Genomic DNA, 12,313 nt, shown 5'->3' with positions numbered 1-12,313 from the left:
CAGTGCAGTATGCAGTGTACATGTAGTTCAACATGATCTGCTGACAGTGTGCCAAGTTATAATTGTACACTGTAATAATTCTTTGTTCTAACAAAAATTTATAAATTCAGGGGCATAGTAATATGTTCCAGTGGGCTGGGGTGGCTTTTGTAACATTCCATAGACATCATCCCACAAGATACTTTGCTAGATTTTGCTAACCACGTGCATTAAGTGCATTTGCCGTGACTCGCGTGACAAACTCGAGGGTTTTTTTTTTTTTTAAGTAGAAGGCCTAGGTAAAAAAAACTAATTAATTCTTGAAAGACCCTTTGAAAAGACCACTATTATGAGAGAGAAGAAAAAAAATGTTGAGGGTATTTAATATAAAAAATACTATAATCATTTTTTTTGTGACTCGCGTGACAGTAAAACGACGAGGGTAAAAATTAACTCCCATTTTTCAAAAGTTAATAGTTCAAAAAGGCATATTCAATTTTGGCTGTCCTTACTAATTATAATGACTCTTTGTTGTTTATACATAATGATTAAATCCGAACACCTATTGTTTCATGATTTTTTTTTCAAAACCTGAATTTTAAGGATTTTTCAGACTTTTGGGTACACTTTTTACCCATTACTCCCAAGGCTGTCGCAAAACAATAAAGAATATTTTTATAAAGTCTTTTTAAAAGAAGAAGCACTAGGTGTTCTTGTTTCAAAATAAATGTAAAAACTTCAACAATAAGCATTTTAATTTTTTTACTATGAAGCGCAAATACCACGGAATGGCTGATATGTCAGTATTGTTCGTTGTATCCTATAAAGGGGCATACAGAAATAATCATGCACACACACTAGTATAGTATACCAAGCTTGATTGCAGACTTGTCGTTGCATTCAGTCTTGTTGTTGACCACAAACAACTGTACAGTGTAGTATTTATTAATACCATGTTCATTCATCATTCACAATACACATGATTTCTTGCAAAGTACAATGTATTTTGTGTGCAAGCTTTAAAAAAAAAATTGCTCAAAGTCACAGGAACTGTTGCGGTGTGCAATTTCTTCTTTTGTGGAGATCAATAAAGTTTTCTTATAAATGTCTTAAATTTCTTGTTATGACCGTGCACTGATACAAGTACTAGACATGTACATACGTGTGCACTATCATGAGTGTTGTTGGTGGTTTTATTTTACTTTGAGCCTGTGTTTCCTTTCATGTAGGCCTACATTTACATGGTGTTCATGCTCATATGATGCCAATGCTTAAATCACAATGACTTACGTACATTGCTTTATTTTGATACCTTGTATAATGTTAATTCATATTGCATGCATTGTGTATGCTGTGCAATGATTGCAATGAATATTTGACTGTTTGTTTTGTTATTGTGCCAGCCTGTACACCATCCTTGTTTGTCAAGAGCAGTCATTGTACAAACACTACAATGAACTCTGTACTTCATGCTAGATGCTAACCATAGTGACATAATGTGCTCTATTGAAAATTGTAGCATTGTCATGATTGTACATCCAATGTGCAAAGAATGTTTCCTCCGCTTCGTGTAGGCCTACCCACTGCATGCATACTGTCCTGGAAGTATACAGGTCGGCCTACAAAAAGTAATACTGTTTATAAATGGCTGAAACAGTTTTTTAACATTGAAAACAGTGTTTTATACAAATTCAACTCAACAATACAATGTAGTGTACAATTTTACAAATCTAAATACACACATGGCTACACATACAATATATTTAAAGATCACTTTTGCCATGCACTATTTTTTCTTGTTGTGAGCATCGAGGCTACATATCATGGAGTTTCTAGCATCATTGTGTTGGGCAATACTGTGTAACTAATATTCTAACGGCCATGCTGGCTGTTGGACCACTGACTGGACTACTGACTAAACAGTAGTCTTGGTGCAAGACGTTTCTCGTTTTCCTTTCACGCACAGTGTGGCCAACTCACCAACAGCACCTGCACTGACTCACCTGACTTAGTCCACTCTCCGCCCCGGTTCTTGCCCTAGTTATTTAAAGAAAATCTGCGACTCTTAATTTAGATCTTTGGTTTGTTGGTCCAAGTACTGCAATTCCTCTAGCTTTACTAGTATTTTTTAAGTGAACCATTTTTCGTATAAGTCAGGTGAGTTGGTGCGGACGCAGGCGGTGAGTTGGCCGCGCTGTGCGTGAAAGGAAAACGAGAAATGTCTTGCACCAAGAGTAGACTAACTGAAAAAATGCAATGTCAAGAGACAAGTTCTAATCCTGTAATTTATTGTGTAGAGCAGAGGTAAATCGCATCAATGTTTTCTTAATTTCTACCAGTAACATTAAAATCATTCAATTTGTGATCATCGGCTATTGAGGACATGGACTGAATTTAGACCTTGATAACAAAACATTAAATTTACCCAACACACAATTACTTTTGTAGCACTGTGTACTCAGTACATTCCCTGGCTTTTCTTTGGAAAAAATCGGAGGCATATTACTCGCTTTTATTTATTTCACAGAGCTCAAGAAAGTTAGTACTGAGTATACAGTGTTTAACACCACACAGCGATGGCAGGTAAAACCAAAACTAATTCTTCATCCATGATGCAAATTTCCATAAAACATTTATTGTTGTAATGCATACATTGTGAATGGAACCTGATTATATATATTTTCAGAGCTCTACGTATACATTTTACACATTCCCAGACTTGTTTTTAAAACGATCATCATCATAATTAAAGTACATGTAGCCGTATATTATGTAGTCATATGCTAAATACCCATGTGTTACACCATGGTTACACCATGTAACACCAGCTGCTAATTGCTTGCCTATTGGTTCTACATTGTCTACAAACATTACAACCAAGTTCACCTGATACATTGACCTTGGTAAATGTAAAAGCCTTCTTGAAATGTGTGGTTGTACTTTAATAGGTGGCTTTCTTGTTAATCTGGTATTAAACATCACTTGTTAGAAAATGATTGTCTAATTATTTATGAATAAGGCTCCAACATGTCTTAACAAAGGGGGCTCTAACCTTGGTAGAAATTGTAACCATGGTAACTGACATGCAATTAGTGTAGGTAGCCCTTGTACACAGTGTGGTAAAGGAGGTGTATGAGTCTACCCTCTACATGTATGGTTTGTGACTAGTCACCAGTCTTCCTCCATGTGTATGAGTCTACGATCTACCCTCCATGGCTGATGACTAGTCACTATACACGGAGATTGGAAATGTGTGATTCTGACTCAGTCATGTCAGTTCAATCCCTTGGTAGAATTGTCCTTTTCTCTCAATAGTATGGTGATCATTATGTTTTATTGGTCACTGATTAAAAGTTTGTACACCTGTGGGGTCAATGTACCTTTTTATACCATTTGAGCCTTTAGACTGTTAGCATGGTTCATACTGTATTTACTTAATCTGAACATAACCTAAACCTGAAGTACATAGTCTTTGAAGGATCATGATCCCAACAATCAAATGGTTCAATGAAGTTCCTTCATGTACTTTATGTTTTGATTTTCTAATCACATCTTGTTGTGCAAATCATGTTCATCATAGTATGTAAGTTAATTGTTGGTCTTCATAATAAATGAAGACGTACAGTTCAAGTATAGTCACATGTGGAAGTATTCATATTAACATCTGTAAAGGAAAAGCAAGTCTCTAGTACAGGTTCTTGTGTAACATACTATTCGCATACACCACTTTCTTCTGTACAGTGTTATCATGATTTTATTGCCAGAAGTGATGTTTTATAACATATAATGTTCTGAGACAACACTGGCATGACTGATGCCTGTCTAATCTTGTCCAATAATCTAAGACTCAATATCCCAGTAATACCCTTTTCATGACTCACTCTACATTTAATACATTGCCTGCAGATACAGTATTGGAAAATCGCAGTATACCATGTACATGTATACTGCACTGAACAGTTATCCTGTGTGTGCCCACATGTACATTACAGGGTGGTATGCCAATGTATGGGTAGTGAAAAGGTGATTCTGCTACATAAGACAGTACACTTGAAGCTTATGTGAGTGTGAACATCATATCATAGATACATTCATGGGAATCAAAGGATAAGTGTTATACACTAATAACCTTACTTCAAGGGCCAATGATTTCATATTTTAAACTTGTTTATGCACAAAAATAAAAATAAGTGAATATAAAATCTTTAAATATTGTGTAGTCTACAAATTATTCCACTCATTGATATTTTTCAACTTAATTTTATACATGTAAATAGTAAATATTAGAAATTTGTTACCTGCCTTGTGTATGAAAACATGTAAATCTGCAGCATGCAGCGCAGCCATTTTAAGATGCAGTCAAATGGTCAAACAAAGCTTGGTAATAATCTATTTCTAACATGTCTAATGTGGGAGGCATGTATTGTAAAATACATACACTAAAGAGATGAAAGCTAATAAAATGTTCCGATTTTATTCAATGTTTACTAAAGGATTTCCTCGTTTTTGTTCTGATGTTGGGGCGAATTATTTATAGCTACCATTATGCTTTTCATATCCTGTAAAGCCAGTTAAATTCAAACCGTGTTGTTACATGTATCTCTGCAATTTAGCATTGCATTTGCAAATAAGACAGTTTTCATAATTGGTATTGTTCTTTTGTGTTTTCTTTTAGGTTGGATTCACCAGTAGGCTCAATATATGACTCTAAAGGACAATATGAAACCGACACAACGTGTGTATGGCTGGTAGACAGTGGCAAGTAAGTATTTATAATCACGCTTCCATTTATCACATGTTGTACATTGACTAATATAGTGTAACACTCTATCATGTACATGTATGGTGCAGTAATTGATTTGGGAAAGGCCTATGTTGTTAAAATACAGCATCACCCTGGCTGTATGGTGTAGTAATTGATTTGGGAAAAGCCTACGATGTTAAAACACAGTATCAGCCAGGCTGTTGTTATAGATTGAGAAACTGACATCCTACTACAATTGCTTGCCAAAGGAATTGAAAATACATGCACTCAAGTCAGTCATAGTCTAATATGAAAATTGCCAATGAATCTGTGCATGATTCACTGCCCTGTGAAGATGACCTATAATACAACAAAATTAGATCCCGTATACTGTTGTAATGTCACCAACGTTGCAGGTTTTGATGATGTGAGCAATACTTCCTTCAGCGATACATCACAGGGGGGCTTGTTGCTCAAAATATTTTTAGGACCAGAATTGTTTTTACCAAACCAGAATAAAAATGAGACAATACTTCCTGACACAGTTAAACATTGTTTCTCATTTTGTCTTTTTGGGTGTACACTAGTATATTTCACAAGACTACAGGGCTTGTTGTTTAAAATGTTTTCTGGACCAGAATTGTTTTTACCAAACCAGAATAAAAATGTGATAAGACTTCTTGACACAGTTTAACATGCATTTTAGTTCTCATTTATCTTTACAGGTATACACTAGTATACAATTATTGACTGCTTCGAGTGCTATGGTTAAAACTACGAATCCCGAGGTGATCCCTGGACCGTTCCATTTACCCTTCACGAATCCCTAGGTGATCCACGGACCGTTCCCCCGGACCGATCCGAAGATCACCTCGGGATTCATAGTTGTTACCAGAGCACAAGTAAAAGCAATCGATATTTGTTTTATAACACCCCAACAGACTTTTATTCATCCTCGCACGAAACTAACATTACTGGCCTCTCGCCTGTGGTTCAGTGTAAACTTTAACCCTGATTCATTATGCGACATGCTGATCTAAATAATGGTTTCTTCTCTTCATGACAGGCCTGGTACTGATATTAGTTTTTATCTAGAACTCTTTGCCACAGAATGCAGCTGGGACTATTTGTATATCTTTGATGGAGACTCTATTTATGCACCACTTGTTGCAGCTTTTAGGTAGGTTCCAAAAATTTGGCTTACTAAAAAAAAAAAAAAAACTACAAATTTTGATGTTGTACATGTATGTCATGGCCAGGTATGGTAGTGTAAATTGTTCGGTGTAACTTGTTTCTTGTACTGATAAGTGTATAATTATATAATATTGGATGGCTTTGAGGGGGATACAAGAATATATTGCACGAGCTATGACAATATTGCACGAGTTGAAGACGAGTGCAATATTGTCATAGCGAGTGCAATATATTCTTGTATCCCCCGAAAAAAGCAATCCAATATTATGATTATTATTATTTTTATATCAGGCTGAGGACTTGATCAAAGCAACACTATTTTGGCTCACCTGATTTCAGATTTTCAATTCAATTTTATTATGTTTTTTTTTCTATTTCAATGCTATTGAAAATCTTGAATGCGCCATACTGTGGGCCATTTCACTGTGCGTTTAATATACAACTCTATGCTGTGCATTATGCAGTAAAAGTGCGCATTTTAGGCGACGCGGCGTTAATACACGTAAATCTAACTTACCCAACATGGTGAGCGTTGCATCAGTCGCCGCGTGTGATGCGCGTGCATGTGTTAAAATGCCCGGATGGAGCAATATTGAAGCAATATTGCTCCATCTGGGAACTTTTACTGACACAGCGTTCAATACGCTGATATATTTTTGCCTCTGGAAGCCTGATATAAATAATAATTATTAATATTGTTAGTTTTCATCTCCCAACTAGAAGTGCACTGAAAGGCTCAGAGACGCTTTGAGCTGATATTTAACTCTCTTGGGTATAACATTGAAAGAATTGAAAGACCAATAAATAATCAACTTAAACACTTAAATGTATTACTTATTAAAATACCAATGTACTGTGTACACTTTTACTCTGACACCAATGGTGTGAAATACATTAATTACTCATCTACCCTTACTGTCATGTGTTTGAGGTGTGAAGAAATCGGATTAAAGTAACACTATTGTTTCCTTTAATGTTGGAATGTGAGCGCAGTGTATAACTCTAATCTAAGGTTATTTATTTCCTATGATTGTTGACACAGTGGACCTGTTCGTTATCCAAACATCAACATCATACATGAAGTCACAACCACATCAGGCTATGCATACTTGTATTTCTACAGTGATGCAGCATTTAAATTTGAGGGATTTAATGTCACTTACAGGTGAGTACAATATTTTTATTTATTTACTTTTAACTTTCAGTGGTCTATAACAAATAAGTGGTTGCCTGAACATCATTATTTTTATTGCACAACTTTATAAAAGAAAAAAAACCAAAACAATTTAAAATGTTTAGGCCTAAACAAAAGTTGAAATAAAACCGAAACACATGAAGAAAGCTTGACCGATGTCTCTGTGGTTTGAGTCTATTTTATGATCCAGCCAATCCCTTTAGAGGCACTGGACACTATTGGTAATTACTCAAAATAATTATTAGCTTAAAACCTTACTTGGTGACGAGTAATGGAGAGAGGTTGATGGTATAAAACATTGTTAGGAACAGCTCCCTCTGAAGTGACCTAGTTATGGAGAAAGGAGTAATTTTCCACAAATTGATTTCGAGACCTCAGATTCAGAATTTGAGGTCTCAAAATCAACCATCTTAAAAGCACACAATTTCGTGTGACAAGGGTGTTATTTCTTTCGTTATTATCTTGCAACTTTGACGACTAATTGAGCTAAAATTTTCACAGGTTTGTTATTTTATGCATATGTTGAAAAACACCAAGTGAGAAGACTGGTCTTAGACAAATACCAATAGTGTCCAGTGTCTTTAATACCAGCAAACAATACACACTGATCTTGAATTGGTTGCCAGTCACCCCAGGGAGGCTTGACGCTGATAATAATTTTCCCCATAGCACTAAAGGCCTCCATTCTATGCACATAGGCAATTGCTTTGACAAAAAAAATGAATTTTATTCAATATTGAGAGCATTCTATTATTGGATTTGCACAATCTGCAGATTGCACAAATATTACAAGACTTTTCCCAATCTTCAGAGCTCAAACTACCCAATTGTAAAATGCACTTAAAAACACACACACAAGCATGGATGCACAACATAATAACATGCAGTCCACTTTGGACATGAGTTGAGATTTTAGCTGGAACATTCTCTTTTCTGACACAATCCTACAATCATATTAATCAGCAAGATCTTCTACATAGCTCATGCGAGTTTGAAGTATTCGTAAATACCTCAGACAGTTTTGCTATTCCTATTTGTGGAGAGCGCGTCACGTGGGGTGTTTAACCGGTTGATAAAACCAGCTGGAGCTGTTGTTTTGAAATACATATGCGCTAGTCTTGGTACACGATGTTTCTTGTTACGGGCGATGCGGGCGCTGTTGGTGAGTTGGCCGGGCTGTGTGAGAAAGGAAAACAAAAAACGTCTTGCACCAAGACTAACAACGCGCACAAATATCCAAAAACTGTCTCAGTCATAAAAATGCTACACTCATGCGTACAGAGCTCAAGAACCTTGAAAAAGGGATCGGGCCTTTATCACACGGCAACGACCCTGCCGGTCTTAAACGGCCATTTAAGAACTCGTCGCTACCCTTTTATTCCCTTATTATCAAATACAACTCTTACAAGAACCACCCATTTGTTACACAGCTGCTTAACTATTTATTCTGCAGGGGAAATTAACAGGTAACAAAACATTCTGCAAGGTTTCACTGAAATAAAAGTCTTATATTATGTATTTTATTTACTCAACACATGAAACGTAATTTACAATATTTGTGTGAATTGTTTTTGTTTCATAGAGTGGACTCATGTCCCAACGGCTGTTCCAACCACGGTGTGTGTAATCCAACATATAATAATTGCACTTGTGACCCCCTCTGGACTGGGAATAGTTGTGACATATTAGCATGTCCTTCTAACTGTAGTGACCACGGAGAATGTAGCCCTACTGAGAAGGAGTGTGTGTGTGACTCTGGGTATCAGGGTAAGTAACATAGGTGGGTCCTCATAAGAAGCCCCCATCTATGGGTCCGTCTACCAATGAAACTTAAAACACAAACTGAGAAGCAGTCCTTCACCCTGAGCATACCACAAAACCTACCTCTTAAATCAAACTTGTCAATAGTTTATTGAGTTAATTGATGTATTGTGAAAAGCTTGAATGCATGAAGCACCAATCCAACATGTAGGTGTTTCTGTTAATTAATTCTGGTTACGATACTTTATGAAGGCAACACAGAGGCGACTGCCTGTACGCCCCTTGGGCGCAGGTTGGCTGTGCCTTGAAATGTTTCATTTCTACCTTCATGATTAATTCATACCTTTTGTGTGAGTTATGTTCATAATATGTACTGTATGTAGTAATCTGTACATGTACGATGAGTGTAGTTTGATATTGTATGGTGTGTCATTTCCTGTGTGTTTAGGATGGGATTGTGGTCAAATAGACAGTGATGGTTACTGGCAGATTCTAGACAGTGATGGTTATGGAAGAGCTTCTGCTGCTGTTATTCAACAAGATGAAATACTTTGGATACTTGATGGTTATGACTTTAATGCCAACCGTAACTTCTCCATTATTAGGTAATGCTAACTTCATGCACCAGTCACAAACCCTGACAGAGAATAGACCCCTTGCATAACGCCAAACGCTACCGTGACCCGCACGTTTTCACGCACAAAGAACAGCTCTAGTCCAATAATTTGCCTCCTCTGACCCCAGTGAGGGCGCTTTTTGACCTCAGTGCAGGCATTTTTTGAGTGTGTGACGTCACATGCAAGGGGTCTATTTGGTCATAATAAGTGTACTATTGGGCCCTAATTTCATAATGTTGTTCATCACATTAACCATCAAAATTACCATGTGATGTCATCATGAATGTATATTGTTTTTGACTGGTTCCCTGCTGATGCTTCGTTGCAGAAACATTTACTAAATAGCATCATCAACTTTGCCCAGTTCATTGGCTATACTATAGTGATTCACGTCTGTTGATACACATGTGCTCCACGTAAGATAGAAAATTTCATTATTGTTAGAAAAAAATAAATAAATAAAAAACAATGAAAAACAAGTAATTATTTCTTTAGACAGTTTGACAGAAAATCATTGTAATGCTAGTGCATTGATTGATCTACAAATAACCTTTTGATTGAATATGCCTCAGACACAACCTTGATGATGGTTCATCACTAGAACTAGAAACGGAAGGAGATCTACCAGTGACTCGATTTGGCCATTCTGCAGTCTTATATCAGGTAGGGTAGTCAGCATGGTGTAGTTCATACATGTTTGTCATTATTACTGCCTTATGCGTTAAGTGCCATATGCTTACAATATAATAAGTGAACACTCAATCCCGAGTGGAATACAGAAAAATATAGTGCTTTTGCATACCATATTCAACGAGGTCGAAGGCCGAGTTAGATATGGGACGCAGTTGCGCTATATTTTTTCGTATTCCACGAGACTGCCGCGCATGTGATAACGATTTTATCTTCCAGTCTCATTTGCAACGCCCAAAGTTTAAAATTTCAATAGCGTTTCAGATTTCTGGAGACTTCTCAGTCATGAAAAGAACTGTCCTGCTTTTTAACTACTACCTGGGGCGAAAGGTAGAAAATTGGCTAGGACTGCTACTTCTTTAGCTTATAAATAGGATTGTTGTTAACTGCACTGTGTGAGTTGTTAATTGGTCTCAACGTTTGGACTAGCTTGCTCTAGTCAACGTCAGGAGTATAATTGAAGTGTAGTATAATAAAGATAAGTTGATCTTGTGTTTTTCCCCATTCTATCAGGATGCATTTTACATCTATGGTGGTTCTTTAAGCAGCAAGACCGTCACAAATGAACTGGTCATCTTCAACGTTACATCATCAACATGGTTTCGTCCTAATACAACAGATAGTGGAGTTCCTCCTATTGGTGTGGAAGGACATTCAGCACATGTGTACAACCAAACAATGTTAGTTTTATTTGGCTACAGTCCACAGTATGGCTACACTAACATGGTACAGGAATACAATTTGGGTGAGTAAAGTATAACATGTATAGTAGATTGCATCAAAATCGGATGATGTAAGTTATCACCCAAGCGTGAGTGGCTCGGCCTAGTTGGATATGGGACGCAGAAGCGCTATATTTTTTCGTATTCTACGAGCGCGCGTGTTGTAACAAATTTTATCTTCCAGTCTCATGTGCAACGCGCAAAGTTTAAAATTTCAGGACGTTATTTCGTGGCAAACAGCATGCACGCACACAAAGTTTAGAATGTATTTTTTCCACTGTCAGTATACGGAGCAGGACGCATTGACACTCACAAAACGCACTGTGCAATAAAAACAGAGGAAGTAGTATGTATGTTTTTATCCCCCCTCCAGTTTGAGCATCTGGTTGGTGGATTAGCGCATACTGGAAGATAATCATAGTTGTGTCTATAGGTAAATGGCTAAAAAGTAACCCAACAAATGTTCCAGTAATATACAGTTCTAATTATTTAACACCCTTGTTTGATATTTAATAATTTGTAAAAATTCTACTGAGGTTTTGTGTTTCCTTCTACACCGTTTGATATCATAAGTAACACCTACCTTAAGTCTATCAAAACATTTATTTCCTGGTAACTCTGCCTGGTCAGCGGTGGTGTAAAACAGCTACATGTATTGTCTTACACTGTCTTTACTTTATACTCCACAGTGAACCAGACTTGGGTAATAGCTGAAACTACAGGAGTTCAAGTAATTGGAACCTATGGTCATTCTAGTGTATTAGACCCTGGCAAGAATGTGATTTATGTCCATGCTGGATTTAGTGTCGCAATGAAGTCTTCCTCAGAGTTCATGACAGATAGTCTCTACCAGTATGATCTTGTGAAGAAAGAATGGTAAGATGATGTTACCAACAATTGTTTGCACGATGTGATTTGGGGTCCATGTGTTTTGTAAACCCGAGGAGAAAATGGCACCCTTGGCTTCGCCTCGGGTGCCATTTCCCCCATCGGGTGCACAAAACCCATAGACCCCAAATCACGCCTCGGGTGCCATTTCCCCCATCGGGTGCACAAAACCCATAGACCCCAAATCACGCCTCAGGTACCATTTCCCCCATCGGGTGCACAAAACCCATAGACCCCAAATCACGCCTCAGGTACCATTTCCCCCATCGGGTGCACAAAACCCATGGACCCCAAATCACGCCTCAGGTGCCATTTCCCCCATCGGGTGCACAAAACCCATGGACCCCAAATCACGCCTCAGGTACCATTTCCCCCATCGGGTGCACAAAACCCATGGACCCCAAATCACGCCTCAGGTGCCATTTCCCCCCTCGGGTGCACAAAACCCATGGACCCCAAATCACGCCTCAGGTACCATTTCCCCCATCGGGTGCACAAAACCCATGGACCCCAAATCACGCCT

At 37.6% G+C, this 12,313-nt stretch overlaps 1 protein-coding gene across 5 annotated transcripts in view; it reads left to right on the top strand.

The window, feature by feature from the left end:
- Nucleotides 1–12,313, top strand: part of LOC139940481 (attractin-like) — a 44,551-nt gene that overhangs the window by 5,989 nt on the left and 26,249 nt on the right. For all 5 annotated transcript variants that reach the window (XM_071936755.1, XM_071936757.1, XM_071936760.1 and 2 more), the window contains exons 2-9: nucleotides 4,655–4,741; nucleotides 5,790–5,903; nucleotides 6,960–7,082; nucleotides 8,695–8,879; nucleotides 9,322–9,478; nucleotides 10,063–10,153; nucleotides 10,694–10,925; nucleotides 11,592–11,778. In XM_071936755.1, coding sequence (XP_071792856.1) covers nucleotides 4,655–4,741; nucleotides 5,790–5,903; nucleotides 6,960–7,082; nucleotides 8,695–8,879; nucleotides 9,322–9,478; nucleotides 10,063–10,153; nucleotides 10,694–10,925; nucleotides 11,592–11,778 — 1,176 coding nt within the window. The remainder of the gene's footprint in view (nucleotides 1–4,654; nucleotides 4,742–5,789; nucleotides 5,904–6,959; nucleotides 7,083–8,694; nucleotides 8,880–9,321; nucleotides 9,479–10,062; nucleotides 10,154–10,693; nucleotides 10,926–11,591; nucleotides 11,779–12,313) is intronic.

Source organism: Asterias amurensis, chromosome 8, assembly GCF_032118995.1.
Source record: "Asterias amurensis chromosome 8, ASM3211899v1".
Classification (NCBI taxonomy): Eukaryota; Metazoa; Echinodermata; class Asteroidea; order Forcipulatida; family Asteriidae; genus Asterias; species Asterias amurensis.
The sequence above is the reverse complement of the archived record's forward strand: the minus strand, read 5'-3'. Positions and strand labels throughout refer to the sequence as shown.